Source organism: Podarcis melisellensis (genome assembly GCF_964234715.1).
Source record: "Podarcis melisellensis genome assembly, chromosome: 2".
NCBI classification, from domain to species: Eukaryota; Metazoa; Chordata; class Lepidosauria; order Squamata; family Lacertidae; genus Podarcis; species Podarcis melisellensis.
Window position 1 is genome coordinate 102,860,352 of NC_138529.1, and position 18,276 is coordinate 102,878,627.

The 18,276-nt window shown below is 45.6% G+C and overlaps 1 protein-coding gene across 1 annotated transcript; it reads right to left on the reverse strand.

The window, feature by feature from the left end:
- Nucleotides 1-461: 461 nt before the first annotated feature.
- Nucleotides 462-17,864, reverse strand: SLC25A20 (solute carrier family 25 member 20). Its single transcript, XM_081903205.1, has 9 exons — nucleotides 17,637-17,864; nucleotides 13,298-13,390; nucleotides 11,316-11,443; nucleotides 8,869-8,959; nucleotides 6,461-6,578; nucleotides 5,745-5,817; nucleotides 4,219-4,328; nucleotides 2,424-2,548; nucleotides 462-2,326 (listed from the first exon to the last, which is right to left on the reverse strand). Exons 1-9 carry the CDS (start codon nucleotides 17,751-17,753, stop codon nucleotides 2,264-2,266), a joined length of 918 nt encoding a protein of 305 aa, XP_081759331.1. The 5' UTR covers nucleotides 17,754-17,864; the 3' UTR covers nucleotides 462-2,263.
- Between the last annotated feature and the right edge of the window lie 412 nt (nucleotides 17,865-18,276).

Consider the following 18,276-nt stretch of genomic DNA (forward strand, 5'->3'; position numbering starts at 1 on the left):
AGGGCTTCCTCAAACCTGAAGCCTGCTTTAGTTGGAGCTTTGGTTTGGTGCAGCAGGGCACAAAATCATAGAATGGTAGAGTTGGAAGGGACCCAAGGGCTATCTAGTCCAACCCCCTTGCAAGGCAGGAATCTCAGCTAAACCATTCACAACAGATAGCCATGTATTGTTTTAATTAGTAAGGCTGGTTCAAGGACTAGCAACCCTGAAGAGGGGTTGCGTTTTGCAAATCTTCTGAGAAAACTAGCCCCTTGAAGCCCCCACTCCTCAAAAAGTACTGTTCCGGGGACAATGAATTACTAATATTTAACCAAATGACCTAAGCACTGAATGATGCAAAATACTGCAAAGGAAAGCAATCCTTTGTCTTAGATAGGACGGAAACGACCAGCTTAATGTGTTAATGATGGGCATCATGAAGTAATTTATTAATGTTTTACAAGAGATGAAACCACCATCAGGAAACTATGCACATGATCTTTATTTTTTTTAAGGGAGCAGTTACTTTTTCAAAAGCTCATAGGCAGCTTGTGCAGGCTTAATTATCTTACTTTGGTAGAGGAGTATATTCCAGAGAGAGGATTTCTCTTTGGAATGCCTCAAATATACAAGACACAGTGAGAAATGAGCAGAACGACTGACAGCCAGACAGCCAATTTTTAGTTAAAGCAGGATCTCAACTGTCCTGAGGGAGACCTTCAGTCCCAGCAGAGTTAAAGTTCAATTTGTGTGTTTAACAACAGATTCTCACGGACAGCAACAAATACAAAACTATACATCAAGAGAACACAACCAGCCTTTTGGGTTTCCCTGGAGAAGCTAGTATAGGATTTGCATTCCAAAAGAATCTCATCCCTTAGAACAAGACTCTGGCTCTCATGATGGCAGAGGCTATTTTTAAAATAGCCTGGCTGATGTCTATGAAAAGGAAGACAAGTCTCTGCCGATGGGTAGTAACTCCAAAACGGAAAGTAAACAAGAACACCAAGACCAAATTCTGGCTGAGACTCCTGAACAGGATCATTTTATCCCACTGAAACACTTTACAGATCAATAGTCTTGCCTTTACTGCCTGAGCATGGGATATGCTTCAGCTAAAACACACCAGGCATGCAATAAAGTCCTCTTGAGGAAAAACGGCAGTGGAAACAGTCACTCCGAAGTTGTCCTATTTCAGGCTCTTTCAACTTCCAGTTTTAAAACCTCTCTTGACTTTGAAACCACCGCAATACAAGCACAGGTACCATATGTACCAGAATCCATCATTTGGCACCTCAGATATAACCATGAGGTTGGCACTTGTGAAGCTAGTATCACCGATTACCAGAAAGCACCTATTGAAAGAGTATTTTAGGGGGAAAGGGGGCTTGAAACACCTGTGTTTCTGTGCTGACTGCACTTTCCAACCGTGACAGGATCTCTGAAGAAACCTGGAGATTACTCCCTTATACCTGCAATTTATCAGTTTGAGTTTATTAGACATTAATACAAGATTCTGAAGCTCTGTTAATTTTATATCTGTTGCGTCCAGTTCTTGAGCTTTCAGTGTGCGAACTAGTTCAAACCAGCATGCCGCGCCACAGTGTGGGTCATACACCTCAAGGTAACAAACAAGAGACTTAAAACCAGTACCTGCCATGACTGAGTAATGCACAAGCCCCACTGAAGTTTCTGGGACTGCTGAAGTAACATCTGTGTTCATGTGCAAGTCTCATTCATTTCCATGCTGCTTGCACAGGAACTTTAGTGGCAGTCTGTGTAGTGTCTGTAAACCAAAGCTAAACAATCTTCTTACATGATTGCATGCACTTAAGTGTGAAGTTTATCCTGAGAATTAAATGCACAGTGGCTAGATCTCCAACCCCACCCTCCACCTGGTAGTATCGCCACCATCCATGCAGTTCTTTACTAAGATTAAAAAATGGGAAATTAAAATATTCCTTCTTTATTTCCAAAAGAGGCAAAGAAGAAGAATTTTGACACCTATTAATAGCAGTAAGGTTTTCTATGAGCAGCTTTACCCCTATGGTAACTTTGGGTTCAGAAGGCAGGTATGCATCTCAAACTCCCAACGGGGATGAGAATTGGCTCGAGATTCCGAATGGCAACAACAGCCTCCTCCAGAGGTAGCGAGTAAGGCCAAAACCGGTTATTAAAAAATAAGTCATTTATACAGCTTATTTTGCTTCCATTTTGCTTCTCTAATGCAATTGCCTCCTTCCTCTTGTCCTCAGGTTCCCTTAGGAACATGTCCTTACGGTCTTCACAGACTTGGGGCGAGCCAGTTAAGGAACTTCATGGCGACTTCAAAACCAAGGAAGCAGGCCTGGAGGAAAACACACAGAAAAGAATGAAATGATCCAAATGGAAACAGGGCTTAAAAAAAAATCTACCATCTGTCGATGAGCCCACTGTTCACTTACTGCGTTGGCTGGGAAAGCCCTGATCATCACAGCGGTAAATCCCTTGTACAGTGACGCCACTCCTTCCTCTCGAATCAGCTCCCGCAAAACGTCTCTGAAGCCATTGGGATACTTGCCCGGAGGAGCTGTTGAGAAAGGTAAAAGCATGCAAGTTATGGTTTAAGTCATCTCATGAGCCCCAGTCACTGAGAAGCCCTGGACTGCTAATGAAGCCTTGTGCTCCACCTTCCTCCCTGTTTGCCCAGCAATCACTCTCCCTCCTTTCTGCACAGTGGCGTAGCGTGGGTTGTCAGCACCCGGGGCAAGGCAAGTAATTTGCGCCCCCTAACCCGTGAGCCAGGTAGGGGCAGAGAGCTGCGAGTTTGAGCGTGCCCCCCCCAGATGTTGCGCCCGGTGCGGCCGCCCCCCCCAGCACCCCCACGCTATGCCATTGTTTCTGCACACCCTCAAATGAGAACTACTGCTGTGGGAGCACATTTTCTGCAGTGATAAGTACTGCACAGAGTTGAGGGTTAGGGAACCTGGCTCCTCCAGCACGGCCAGGAATAATGGAAGCTGTAATCCAGCAACATCTCAACATCTACAGGTTCCCATCTCTAGTTAGAGACAATGTCCCTGCCTTGTGGGGTGGGGAAAGGGAGATGTGCCTTGAAATCAGCCTTGAAATTAACCACTTGCCACTCACTCAAGTGTGAGTAACTTGCCAGATCCACTGTACAAGCCACACTGTGACAGAGATGCTCAGGAAGGCAAAACTTTCAGAACTTATCTGAATGGCTTGTTGAGAAGGCAAGGCATGGCTGTGGTGAAGATGCTGAACCAGCTTTACAAAGGAGTCCAGGAACATTCTGGCCCACTTCCCACCTGTCCCACTGACTAACCCAATCTAATGAGCAATCATTAGAGGCATACCAGTGGCCTGAAAATACCAACTTCCTTTATCAGACAGGGATGGGGAAACTTGCATGATGCAGCACTACAAGCCCCAGAAACGACACTGGCTGGGGCTGATGGGAGCTGTAGTCCCCAAAGTGCCACAGGTTCCCCTCTCTTTGGATCCCTGCTCTTTTTTTGCAGGCAGTTATATTCACCACAGCTGACCAGGCAAGCAGCTATTTGCCTCACCAGAAAGCCAGCGCCAAGTTTCCTCTGGAAAAAACTTCATAGAAAGCCTCAAGGAGGCTGCAAAATGGGACCATACCCCATTTTGGTTCCAATTCCCCTAGTGAATAGAGTTGCAGCTACAAAGCCAACAATTAGGAGGGGAGAAAAGTGAGAATTTGTGCCGCACTAGCAACTCAATGGCCACAATGGGAAAGGGCAGTCATTGCACAGCGAAGAAAGATGCAAATGTCTCATCAAGCTCCGGATTAAACCAGAGAGTGTGGCACGGGCTGTTGCCCAGAAATGATGCTCAGAGGAACTCACTGAAGAAGACAATGAGCAAATGAAACCTGAAAGAGCTAATCCTTCAATGTGCATTCTTATCCTAAGAATATTGTGGAACTCAGGGTGGGGAGAGCCATGGATAGTGTTAGCCACACCTCCATGTTTTCTCTAATTACTCTAAGGTGAAATTAGCAATGAGTCACTCAAGATGCACACAATTTTACTGAGCGCTCATTGTTCCAATTTGGTTTCCCTGCTTCATTCTCAGGCAGCCACCTGCCAAAAATCAATTCTGAGAGGGGGAAGGACTGGATCTCTTTGAATCATGCATTTCAAAAGGTAACAGAAGACAAATACAGCAATCTCCCAAGAGCCCACCTTTAGGTTAGAGACCAAGCTGACTCACCCGTCTGGAAACGAGACTTCAACACATCTGGAGGGATCGCAACAGCCCAGTTAAAAATCCCTGCCATGCCACCTGCAAACAGAATCCTGGGTACACTGAGGTCACGGACACTGCAGAGAAAATTAAAAAGAGGGAGGGAGAAAGAGAGAGAGAGAGAGATTCTTCTGTGTCCTCCATCACCAATTACGGTACTTCTGTTGTGAATGGTCACAAGGCGCTCATTCTGCATAAATTTAAGCTTTATCTGCATTGGCACAGACCATGCTTTTTTTCTTTTCTTTTTTTGCATTTTATCATTATTTGACACTATTGTTTACAGGGTGGTGGTTGTTCTATATTTTTGCATTCCGAGGGCAACATTTCACATATCTGTAACCCATGAAAGTGCAAACCGTAGACTTCAGGGTGCCACAAGACTGACTTTTCTTTTCAGTTCCTATTTATGAAGATCACAACTTCTTGGGACCAGAAATGCAACAGACACCAAGGCAGAGGGGACAGGCGGCGGGGAGGTTGGCACGGTGCAAGGGCACCAGTAGGGCCAATTCGGACTTTTCCGTTGGTGCACCTGCACCGCACCAGGCTCCCCACTACCTCACCCCCTGTAGTGCCACAGCTCTGCTCCACCCAGCAAGCTGCTTTTGTTGTTGAGTTCCTGCAGAGCACTGAAAAAAGGGAAACTTTCCTGCTACAACTCAGGTCAGAGACAGACGTTCTGTCATAATTATTATGTGGATTCCTGCACTCTGCCCCTGTGTCGTGCTACAAGGCACATACGACGACGAAGCCACCTAGGCTTAGTTTACAGTAGAGTTTACTGTAACAGAACATGTTAAGGGCTTTGATCACTTCAAATCCTTTATAGAAATGTAATTTTCTTATTAGTAGTAGTGCATTTTTTTAAAAAAATGGCTTTCCTGTAAACAAATGCAACAAAACTAAAGAACACATAACCAAGTATTTTGATTATTTCCCTGGAAACACTTGTCACTGGTGTTTCTGATAATTAAACACAGAAGATTATCTGTAATGGTTATATAGGGTTGCTCGTGCGTAAGTTGCCGCCACTCCTGGCTAGGTGGCCTGGTTAAACCTTTCCTGGCTGGACAGCCCTCACTTCGTGGCTGTTCAGTCGCTAGCAGAATCCGTCAGTGAGCGTTTCTTGAACCTCTTCCAGCAAAGAAGCTCTTTGACGCCAAGTCGCCGCCTACTTTTCCTGCGCGGAAGTCTTCTGCGCAGGATGGGTTTGGGCAGCGGAGGACCTGTGCTCTCCTCGCTGGTCTCCTGCGAAGAGTCCTGGAGCCTCCTCTCTGCTTCCCCCACCGGCCCCCCTCTATCCCTGGTGTAGTGCTGATTATCTTCCCCAGCCGGAGACCTGCCTCTCTCCTTGCTTGGCCCCTCTCCAGCATCACTGTGGAGCCTCGCCTCCTCCACTAGTTGCGATAGCAGTTCCCTGACATTATCCTTACTCAGCAGCAGGAAGAATTTCTTAGATGTACTGGTGGGAAAAGTAGGGTTTTACTCACCTCTGCCCTTCAGGTGTCAAAATATGTTTAAGCCACTCATAGGTCATGAAGTACATCCCACTGGCTGGAACATCTGGTAAAACAAACGCAAATTCAGACCTAGAGAAACCAGAGGCGCAACCGGGGCCTGACTTGCAAGGAACGTTCTGCAAGGAAGGAAATGGCACAGAACATTCCGCCAGGCCCCAAAGCAGAACAAAGTGGGCTTGACTCCTTGATTGAGACAGGGGCAGAGCTGGGGAGAAGGGGCGGGGAGAGGATGGAAAGACAATATCATCTGTGATTATAAATCAGATTATAAACCAGACAGAGGGCCTTCTCGATAGTGGCGCCCGCCCTGTGGAACGCCCTCCTATTAGATGCCAAGGAAATAAGCAGCTATCTTATTTTTAAAAGACATCTGAAAACTTCAGGAAAGTTTTTAATATTTAATGCTGCATTGTTTTTAACACTTGATTGGAAGCTGCCCAGAGTGGCTGGGGAAACTCAGCCAGATGGGCGGGTATAATCAATTATTATTATTATTATTATTATTATTATTATTATTATTATTATTATTATTATTATTTACAAAAGAAGCCATTCGGTGCCAACCTCCCCTCTCCCCCTTTAACAATCCAGCTACTTTTATTGTTATTTTAACAAAACTTTAGGAAAAAAATAACATTTACAACATTCCACAAACAGGGCTTTAGGGGCACTTGACCAGCAATTACCTCTCATGAGGGTGAGCACCGTTCCTTTGTAAACACCTCGAATGCCAGCCTCGCGATAAAGCTGTTTGGCACAGTCCAAAGGGCCTCCATATTTAATTTCACCAGAGGCTGCCTGGATCTAAGGGAATTAAAGAACGGTTTTCTCATCAGCTATAACTACACGGTTGTACAAATGCCCCTAAATCTAGAACTCCTGAAAGGCAGCTCTGCAAATTTGATTCCTTCCTCATAAGTCGACTGTGAGATGTGAGCCGCAGGATGTCAAGTGATGATTGCGCACCAAAGTGGCGGAAATTGAAATCCACTTGAAATACAGTAAATATTTATTGCATATATTTGTTCCATAGGCCATCACAATTGCATAAAAATACACAAACGGGAAGGATAAGACAAAGTCAGAAGGAAAATCAACTTCAAAACTTCTTGTGGTTGCTCTTAATTTTAGCTTGCTCAAATTAATGAGTCGCTTCTGCAAGCCTGGTGTGAACATTCTGTTCAAAAATTCACACTCAAATTGAAATTGAACAAACTATCAGCTGCTCTGCCTGTATCCTTCTTCCCCTTCCAGCTCTTTAACATCTGATTTCCTTACCTAGTCCAAAAAGAGCCTGCAAAAACTTCTGTGAAGCGTATCATTCATAACAGTAATCAAATGCAACATTTAGTGACTTCGCCTTGGGGGGTAGTCAAGCTGTAAACGGATGTATACTTGAAAATAAACAGGCAGGCTGTTTATATGGGGAATGAGAAATGAACCTGCACATTCAATATGTTCAGCTAACCACGGGCTGGATAACAGGCGTGTTACTATGGGGAGCTTGCAATAAGGTCTGGAGGTCCAAGGCTCTTGGGAAGCCAAGAGCAGATATGCCTGGTGTGAGCTACCCCCATTTCCCTCCCTGATCCAGGGAAACTGATCTTGGGGAAAGGGGAAGAGACTATTCTGGTTTACAAGATAGGGCCCATCAGAAGTCCTCTGGAGAGAGTTACTTGACAGCCAGGAAAGTGTCAGGGTGTACCACAGGCCCCTGACTGTTGCCTCTCCGAGAAGAGAGTTCAGATGTAAGATCATTTCACTGCGAGGAACTGCAGCAGGGGGGAAGGGGGCTGTAATAAGGTTGAAAAAGCGCTGTCATTGACACAGAGGCAGGTTGCGTCTTTAAGAAAGGCCACAGGCCAAAGCTGAAGCCTGAGGACCAAGGAGAGAATTACGTATCAGTGTCAAATAGGACAGCAGTAGGTATAGGACCCTTGCAAATATTATAGCGGGCCCGTCAACCCTATTGGGAGAACACTGTCCTAACCAGTTCAGCGTAAACATGCTAGGAACCTCCTGCAAGCTACTGCAGGATGCAGAAGCCTCTGGCCAGATGACTGGACCTCTGTTCCACCCATTGCTCTCCTCCTGCTCCTGCACTCGTCACTGCACCCCACTTGTATCATTAAGAAAACATTGCTGGTGGGACTGTGATGTGCCAGTGGTTAGTAGTTAGAGGTGGAGCATAGTTTCCTGGCAATTTTAGCATCCTCTCTCATTCATATCTATACCATAGCTGTCAAGTGTCCCTTATGTGAAGGGACAGTCCCTTATTCCAGCGCCATGTCCCGCTGCTGTCCCTTATTGATGGATGTCCCTTAAATGATGTCCCTTAAATTTCAAAGGAAGCAGCTCCTCTCCCTCCCTCCCTGCTGGCCAGGGAGGAGGGAGGCTCCAACTGTGTTGCTCACCCAATAAGAAGTCTAAGAACGACTGGGGGGTGGAGCTTGCATGCCTTGTGTGTGGCTAGTTAATACAAGCTGAGGGGGGTTTTGAATGCTGGATGCCATTTTATTGCACGTGCTGCTGCAAACTTTGCAGTGCAAAGCCAGGCCGGGGAGCCATCTTAAGTTGAGGCTGCATAGGCCTTGTGGTGCATGTGATTCAGATTCTATTCAGCTGAACCTCTGGTTACAAAGTTGGTTGGACAGTGTTCTCGAAGCTACCCAGCATGAGTTTGACCAGACTGCAGGAGGACAGGAAGACTGGAGTGCCTGGAACAGGTGAGGCTGCAGGTCCCTTATTTTGGCTGCTGGTCCCTTATTTTCAAGGCTGCTGGCCCCTTATTTTCAAATCTAAGTTGACAGCTATGATCTATACACACTTCTGCACATATGTCTTTTTACACACACACACACACACACACACACACACACACACAAACTCATATGATTAGCCAAGTGGACTGGAGGACATCCAAAACATTTAGAAAACTTTATAGTTACATGGTGTCCTGCTAACCTCAGACTGCAAGCTAGAGGAGGACACCCAGTGATAAGAAGGAAATATAAGGATGCAAAGCTTTTGCTAGGGTACAATGGCCAGACAAGCTTCCTGGAAAGGTTGTGTGGCTTCCTGAAGCCCCTCTTACCTGTAAAAGGCACTTGATTCTCTCTCCCGGAGCCATGATTACGGTGGTGAACACCCCAGAAAGCATGCCTGCAGCAAAAAGCTGGGGATATCTGCATAGGGATGAAAGGACATTAATCACGGGATTTGCATTTTCCTAAATACAGAGTCAGGGAGAGATGTAGTGATGACTCCCAACGTGGATGGTTTTTAAAAGTGAATTAGACCAGTTCATGGGGGTAAAGGCTAATAAATTCATTTATCAGGCTACTGGTCATGATGGCTACATCTAACCTCCAGGATCAGCGTCAGTATGCCTCTAAATATTAGTTGCTGAGGGTCAGAAGTGGAAGAGGGCTATTGGGCTCATCTCCTGCTTGTGTGAGTCCCAGAGACATCTGCTTGACCACTGGTCAGCCACCTGTAGGGTTCTTGAGTCCTTACTAAGCCTTGCCATGCCACCGTATTAAATCAACAACTGCTCAGCAACGCGGCATTTTAGACTCTGTTCTTTCAAAGCCCCTTCCATTTCCAGAACAAAAGAACTAAAAATGCCAGCCAACTATTAAAAATACCTGTGCATATTATCAGGGCTGTTCCCTGTCAACGTTAAAAATTCCAATTATGTGCCAAGAAAACTAACGTTCTGAGCAAAATGTAATCATGCAATTAAATGATAATTTCGTCGTCTTTATTTCCCCCCCAATTTACATCTTACCAGGTGCTTCAGAAAGTACCTCAGAGCAGCTAACAACAATTTTAAAAAATAACAAAAGCCAATTAAAAATATAAAGGCAGCATGAGCAGTCATTACAGAACCATAGTAGCAGCAGATTCAGATAGATCGCTACGAATTTGGAACAATATTTGCATATTCCCCCACTTTACCACAGGGGTAGGGGAGCCTCAAGTCTCATGCAGGCCTCAGTCCAGCCCTTGGGACTCTATCACGGTCACATCTTTTCTCTCCAGATCACATACAGTGGTACCTCAGGTTAAGAACTTAATTCATTCTGGAGGTCCGTTCTTAACCTGAAACTGTTCTTAACCTGAAGCACCGCTTTAGCTAATGGGGCCTTCCGCTGCTGCTCCACCGCCGTGTGATTTCTGTTCTCATCATGAAGCAAAGTTCTTAACCTGAGGTACTATTTCAGGATTAGTGGAGTCCGTAACCTGAAGCGGGGTATAAATAAATATGGGTGGCGTATAAATAAATTATTAAATATTATTAGGGTGGGGTTCAGTCCTGCAGGGAATGTGCTGGCGAAGGAGACCTCTTTCCCCCACCCCTGTGAATCCACTATGAAGAAGAAGAAGAGTTTGGATTTGATATCCCGCTTTATCACTACCCTAAGGAGTCTCAAAGCGGCTAACAATCTCCTTTCCCTTCCTCCCCCACAACAAACACTCTGTGAGGTGAGTGAGGCTGAGAGACTTCAGAGAAGTGTGACTGGCCCAAGGTCACCCAGAAGCTGCGTGTGGAGGAGTGGAGACACGAACCCAGTTCACCAGATTACGAGGCTACCGCTCTTAACCACAACACCACACTGGCTCCCCAGAAGGCTAGAACCTCCTGCCTATCTATCACCTGATATCATCATGACACCAGAGGATTAATAGGTGGGAGGCTGCACCCAGCTGTTAAAGCTGGCCCATGGGAAGCAGGGAGAGATAAAAGATCTGGCCCACCAGGCCCAAAAGGTTCCCCACCCTTGGAATGGACAAACTCATGGAGGAGAAAATTTACCAATGGCTACAAGTCATGATGTTACCTCTAGAGTCAAAGCATCCTGTTTCAGAAGACCAGTCGTTGGGTAACAACTATAGGGGAGGGCAACTGCCCTCACATCCTGCCCTCACACACCTGTGGGAAACAGGTGCTGGACCAGGTGGGCCTAATTTAGCAGGGCTGTTCTTACGTAAGTCTGCAAAGAGCTGATGTACGAGAGAAATTCTGGGAATCCAGCATGATCCGGATGCACTTAGCTATTTGGAGAACTGAGGGCATACCAGAAAGATGTGTACGTCGTGGGAAGGTCGGGTTATGTACATCACCAAGTGTAGGCTCAGTGAAACAGTCGTCTCGGCATATAAATAGGGTTTATGTGCTCAGGCCCACTATTACGAGGAGGTGTTACGAGCCTGCCATTATGTAACACACACCACACCATTCTAAAATATAATCCTTCCTAAATAGATGCAAGTTTTGCCTGGGAAAGAAACTATGCAGCAACAGCCCACACAGTGTCTGTTTTCAGCCGGTGCAATCAATCCCACGCTTCCAGGAGCCTTAAAGCTTGCCAGATTTATTCATTTCGCAAAAAAAAAAAAAGCCCCTATGTATATTTATAACGGGGAGGGAAAAAATAACACGGTTCTTGGCTGCATTGCCGGAATGTGCAATTTTATACATCACAGTAGCCTGGAATGCCTCGACAGCCTGTTGCTAGATTATCGGAAGTCACTCACGTCAGAACATCATCGGGTGTCCTCTGCTGGAGTTTTTTCCCCAAGCCAAATCCAAAGAAACACACAGCAAACATGGGGGTCACACCAACAATCGGAGCTGCCATCCCTTTGTACAAACCACGGACTCCCTGCAAGACACAGCAAAGGCAGTAGATTACTTTAGCTTTTCTGCAGCGCTTCACAGGGGATGCTATTTCACACATCGGATATCAGCAGCAGACTCTATTCAAGATAGCACAAGTAGCTGCTGGGTTATTGTGAGTAAGAAGCCCCCAGAAATGGAAACAAGAGGAAATACCGACAATAGAAGAATGGAGACTGAAGCTGACTGACTATTCAGAACTGGACAGACTAACCGGAAAAATTAGATATCTTTGAGACCAAAAGTTCATCGAGGACTGGGGGAAATTTGTTGAATATCTGAAAAGAATATGTGATGTGCAAACAACACTGGCGGGATTTCAAGAAGCACTGTGAAAGTTGAGATATATTGTTAAAAAGAAACAGGAGCAGGAGGGAAGTTTAATGGCAATATAAACAGAGGGATGCGTGATTGAGAGGTAAATATGGATGATTGCCAGAGAAGTTGAAGGAAGTCCAAAAAGAACCAAATTTGTGGAAATTTTGATAAAATTGTATATTTGTGTTGGAAAATTAATAAAAATTATTTATTTTAAAAAAAGAGTAAGAAGGGAAGCCAAATTCATCTGCAGCCGTACTTTCTTAAGAAATGCATCAGAGGTTTTGTCCACACATCATGGTAAGACATAAACCATGGTTTATCATGCATGAGCCGATTGCATCCGCTTTGTCCTGGGCTGAACAAACTGCACTATATCTGAGCCAGGGATGGTGGTTCCTTTCACTCAAACAAATCACAATGGTGACCTAAGAACAAGGTTTGGCAGAAACAACTTCTCCCATTCCCAGTCTTAATCAGAACTTGGCATTCCCATCTTAACAAGGATTTGAAACAGATTAAGAGGGAATCTAGTTGGCATTAACCACGGCTAGAGGTGGTGCAGATATAGCATTCAACCACTGTTAAAGAGGACAGGGGAAAAGAAGGGGAAATTTTCTGCAGAAACTGGAAGAGGGAAGAGGAGGAAGTAGAGCATGGAGCTATAGATTTCAGAACTATAATTAATAACAATCTAGTAATGGAAGGGTTACGATATTCTTCCCTATTTTCTTCAAGGTAAAGGAATCCAGAAAGCCCCTAAAAGCACTGGTATAAATTACACATAAATAACCACACATGGCTACAGAAAAACCATTACGTGTACACAGATTGTACATGTGTTGAATGTAGCAGCCATATTCACACATCAAATAAACCATAGTTTATCATGATGTGCACCAGCTGCAGTGAGCTTTAGATTTCTGCACTCCTCCTTCCACCTTCTGTGTTGCTGGAAAGAAGCATTCAGGAGCATTTAATTTCACTTTTAGTAAGCCATTACTTCCCATTCCAGCCAAACCTGGGATTGTAGATGGACACGACTGTTTCAAAACAAGCCAAATCCATAGGTTATGAAGCCGGTTGGTTTAATCAAACCAGAGTTTAGCATAATTCATGATCCCCGGTTTGGACAAAAAGGGGAAGTTGTGTTTTACCAAGAGCAAAATCTTTGTTCCAGTCACAGAAGACAAAGGGAGCAGGGAGGAGCCTAAGGGTCACTATGGGTTGGGCACAACACAATAAACCTTATCATGAAGTACAAACCAGCCCCAAAATGTCAGGTATCACATCTTCACAATTACATGTGCTTAGGAGTTGGACAATTACCTTTTACCTTTACAGTATAGCTAACTAGTTCTCCTGTCAAAAATAATTTCCCACTGAGTCACTTGAGCATGAGTCATTTGGTCTGATAACCCAAGAAGCTCTCCATCTTCAGCAAGACATCATTCTGACACAATTTGATTTGGAGAAGCAAGTGATGTTTCTGACAGGCATCACAACTGAACTGACACAATACCTCGGCGACGAGAGTCTTTCTGAAGCAGTCAAAGGTCCCAGAGTAGAGTGCGGGCTGTCCAGGCAAAGGTTTCGGTTGAGTCTGTAGCCTGACCTGCAAAACAAGTTGAAAGGGGGAGGGAATGCAATGAATGCAAAGATTCTCTCTTATTACTGGGCCCTTTTTATTAGGAAATTGGTTTCTAATAGAGGCAGCTAGCCAGTCACCCAAAGCTCTGATTCCCTCAGGCACCTTTCTCCTAACCCATCACATGCCCCTCATGTTTTCCGTCTTCAAATCCACCCCTTACCTGATGAAACAGAGTGCTGTGTAATGGGATTGAGGGGCGGCAGGCCTAATAAATTGGGACTGACAGGCATTCGGCTAATTATACGGCTGAATAAGAGCTGCAGAGATAACGTACAAAATAAGCCAAAGTAACAGCCTTCCTCTGTCAAGGTTGGGCCAGAGCCTAAGGGCAGGATCTCCTGAAACTCAGACCTGGGAGATTAAGGATTCATGTAGATTTATTTCTGGATGAGGCGGCTAACATGCTCTGTATTACTGAGACCTAAGGTGATGAGCTAGGAGGAGATGATCTCTCTCAGCTGTGCTCACTTGGGCAGTCAGTTCACTACCAAATCAGGCTCAATGTTCAGTGAGAACCTAGTCCTCTCTAGGACTCCCATCTGTCTCACTCAGTTTCCTGTCAAGATGAGCGCCATCTTTGAATGCCTGATGCTGGGTAATCAGGGCAGATTAGGATTTCCACTGATGTACCACCAATCACTGCAGGTTCAGAGTCTCCCAGCCTGACCTGATGCGGGTTAGTGCTGAGGACCCTAGCAAAGTTAATCAACTTCATCATTATCATCAGTGCTTTTTTCTGGGGGTGCGCATACCCCTAAACATTTTGTGAATCTAAGTTTGGCCTCATTGAGGGGCAGTATTTCAATATGAGTAGGAAAATGAGAGTACCCCTAAACATTTTTTTTATACGCTGCCCATCTGGCTGAGTTTCCTCAGGTTGTCATGGGCAAGCTTGACATCCTTGTCCAGGCTGCCTTAACTTGGTTTTTGGAATCCCCACAATGCTTTCTGTTCCTTGCAACCACTGTAAGAAATTAGCTCATTAAAATGCCCGACTACAGTGGAACTTCGGGCGGAGCCACGTCCGCAACCCACAGCATTCGCATCTTCAAGTGCCACGTCTGCACAGGCACAATTTGGCCACAAACCCTGGAAAGCTACTACCAATGGTCTGATTCAGTATAATGAAGCTTCCTTTGTACTAAAACTATTGATTTTGCCTGGGCTAGGGAAGTGTATCAGTTCAGTTTGTGGAAGTTCTGGGGTACAAGAACTCCTCCACTGATCACATTCGTCTCAATTCTGTGTGTGACCAAGCCAGCATACAAAGGGCAAGTCCTCCACACTCCTTTTGATATCTGCCCTGTTTAAAACAGTATGCTAGAATCTCCTGGTCTAATGATTAGCAGGACGACGCATACAAAGGCAAAGTCCATTGTCCTTGGTTTCACAAGGATCAAGAACTTCCAACTCATCCAATTAAGACATAAGATACATTGGAAACGGGACTATAAAAAACAGGATTAAATAGGTTTCATCTAGGTTACAAACCTGCGAGGAGGAGAGACAGAACATTATAAACTGGTAGATGAGAAGGCACAGTGACAATGCAAGCAGAAATATTCTGCTGTTAGCACAAATCTGGACTAAAAAAAAGCTGGAAAAACCCATTTGCACACATTTGCTTTGTACACACAGGTGATGGGAAGCTATGGAGAGCAAAGCCTGAAAATCCTACTTATTAACCACTCATACATTTATCTCCTCTAGAGACTTCAAGGCTGTATGTGCAGCTCTTCCCTGCCCTATCCATTATATCTTCACAACAATTAGGCAAAGTTGTATGGCTGAATGGGGATTTGAACCTGGGTCTCTCGAGGTTTAAGGTAAAGGGACTCCTTTACCTGACCAAACTGCGGGAGGCGGTGGAAGACAGGGGTGCCTGGCATGCTCTGGTCCATGGGGTCACGAAGAGTCGGACACAACTAAACAACTGAACAACAACAAAGGGACTCCTGACCATTAGGTCCAGTCACAGACGACTCTGGAGCTGCGGCGCTCATCTCGCTTTATTGGCTGAGGGAGCCAGCGTATAGCTTCCGGGTCATGTGACCAGCATGACTAAGCCGCTTCCGGCGAACCAGAGCAGCACACAGAAAGGCAGTTTAGCTTTCTGCTGGAGCAGTACCTATTTATCTACTTGCACTTTGATGTGCTTTCGAACTGCTAGGTTGGCAGGAGCTGGGACCGAGCAACAGGAGCTCACCCCATTACGGGGATTTGAACCGCTGACCTTCTGATCAGCAAGCCCTAGGCTCTGTGGTTTGACCCACAGCACCACCCGCGTCCCTCCAGGTTTAATCCTGCACAAACCAATATATTACTCTTCAGCTGCCCTCTCCCAGTTTCTGTGATTTCACCAAGCATTACCCATATACTTTCAAAACCTATTTTCACAGCTGTAAGGGTTAGAACTTTGCTTTAAAAAAGAAAAGTGAACTAAAATTCTTAGAAGATGCTGCATTCAGTACCCTGTACCAAATTCCTCTCTAGTGTAGAAATCCCAAGGGCTTGCAAAATGACTGGCAACAAATATCTTTATCAAGATTGGCCTCCCTAATGCTTCTCCTCCCAAGGCAGATCACAGTATAACTCATGACCACATTTCAGAGAACAGGTATATCTTGTTCTACTTCCATGGTTTGGAAAATAAGTAGGAGAACCAAGCTGAAAGATTCTGTGACCCAAAGCAATTTCACCATATATGCCCCATGCACCCAGCCTACATGGTTAAGAGACCTCTAGTGCAATGCTATGTTGAGCCATGCAAAACAGTTGGTAGGATATTTTTTACTAATTTTTATTGATAATTTTTATTGGTAGGATATTTTTTATTAATTTGGATTGATCTGCCATAAAGTTATGTACACACTAACACATAACCATGTGAACTGAAACAGAACCACACATGAAGCAGATTCAGTGTGTATGTATATGTGTGCATGCGTGCGTGTATAGATAGATAGATAGATAGCAAAGTTTTCAAGATCAGTCTGTATAACCCAACCACATAACTTCTGGTGTTGCTGTTGCCAGTTCACAGTGGCAGTGTTCAGCAGTATTATTATCTATTGAATCGGTATACCGCTCTTTATCCAAATATTACAACATAAAAATACAAAATGAGAATACAAAACACACAATCAAAACTCATGCTGTATCTGCTCGGAAGTAAGGGCCCATGAATTCATTGGAACTTACTCCCAGGTCATTGGGGGGAAAACTGCAGCCTAAATGAGGGAGGAAGAAAATTAACTATGAATACGGACCAGAGATCTTACCACTGGTATTTTACTAGTTGCCATTTTTATCGCTTTTTATGACTCGGGCTTTCACAACGTTGCTACCCGCCCTATCACAAATAACCAGCTTGCAAAGTTACAACTGGCATGTAGACAAGGCCCTACCTGCGTGCAATTAAGCTGGCACTCCTAGCAGAGGCCAAGACGCATCTTCCCTCCCTCTTGCAAAGGGCACAGCAACACAAATATTTCTACTGCCGTTCCCAACACCAGCAATGCTCCATTACTCTTCTAACACCTTATTAACTTTAGGAAACGCCAGCAGCAGCTCATACTATCCATGTTGCTTTCATAACTTTGTATTTAGGTACTTTTGCATTTTAGTTACTGAATGCACGAGTTTTGTAAGCCGCTTAGAGGAACTGATTGGTGGTATAAAAAGTAGTCATACATTTAAAAAATAAATTTTGCATTTGGAGGAGGCGAGCCCGAAAGCCACCACATTGCAACTTCCGACACTTCCCTAAGAACTCCCCGTAGCATCAGTGCAGGGCGCTCGGGGAGAAACAGCGAAGTTCGAAACTCCTTTAATCTCCTTTAATGCACCGTGTCCGCGGTGCATGCTGGGAGTTGCTTCAAAGTCTTTCCCCCCTTCTGCTTCGCGCGATGCATGACGGGGGCTGGAGTTCTTTTGAGCCCGCGCCATTCGAAATGCCATTCATCCTTGGGGTGGGGGTGCAATACCGGGGGTCCAGTCTATCCGAGCCTTTCTCAAACTTGCATCCCTAGACGTTGTTTTTTATGGACTACAACTCCCATCATTCCCAGCCAGGACGGCCAGCGGCAAGGGATGATGGGAGTTGTAGTTCAAAGACAGCGGGATTTCCCCTCCCTCGCGAGCCTCCACCCGCGCGGTGCGCCCTGGGGCTTGTAGTCCCCAGGTCCCTCTCCTTCGCCCCGCTCCTCACCTTGATGGTGTCCAGTGGGTGTCCCACGAAGACCAAGCAGACGCCCCCGAAGCCGCCTGCGAAGAAGTTCTTCAGGGGGCTGATGGGCGCCTGCGAGGGCCCCTTCTTCTCCGCCATGGCTGCTCCGGAGGCGAGCTCGCCTGTCCTGCCCCGTCCTGCCCTGCCTCTTGCTTAACTACTCCGAGCGACCTTTACCCTCCTTTTCCCTCCCGCAGCCCGTCCGGACTCAGAGCACAGAGAGAAGCCTCCGGCGCGCCTAGAGAGGCCGCAACTCTTCCGGCTTCCGTCGCCAACAGCAGCCGCAGCAAGTTGAACGTAGAGATAGCAAATGTAGAGTAGGCGCACTCCCCGCCCCCTTCCCAACTTACTGTCGTTGTTTTGAACGATCCTGTATTTTGTTGAACTGCCATAGAGTTCAGTAGGATTACTACTACAGTGGTACCTCGGGTTACATACGCTTCAGGTTACAGACTCCGCTAACCCAGAAATAGTGCTTCAGGTTAAGAACTTTGCTTCAGGATGAGAACAGAAATCGTGCTCCGGCGGCTCAGCAGCAGGAGGAGGCCCCATTAGCTAAAGTGGTGCTTCAGGTTAAGAACAGTTTCAGGTTAAGAACAGACCTCCGGAACGAATTAAGTAC

Coding starts and splice junctions, on each gene's coding strand:
- SLC25A20 (XM_081903205.1), bottom strand. CDS start 17,753: ATGGCGGAGAAGAAGGGGCCCTCGCAGGCGCCCATCAGCCCCCTGAAG. Junction 13,391..17,636: donor ACCCACTGGACACCATCAAG/GTGAGGAGCGGG, acceptor CTTGTTTTGCAG/GTCAGGCTACAGACTCAACC. Junction 6,579..8,868: donor GAATCAAGTGCCTTTTACAG/GTAAGAGGGGCT, acceptor TAATTCCCTTAG/ATCCAGGCAGCCTCTGGTGA.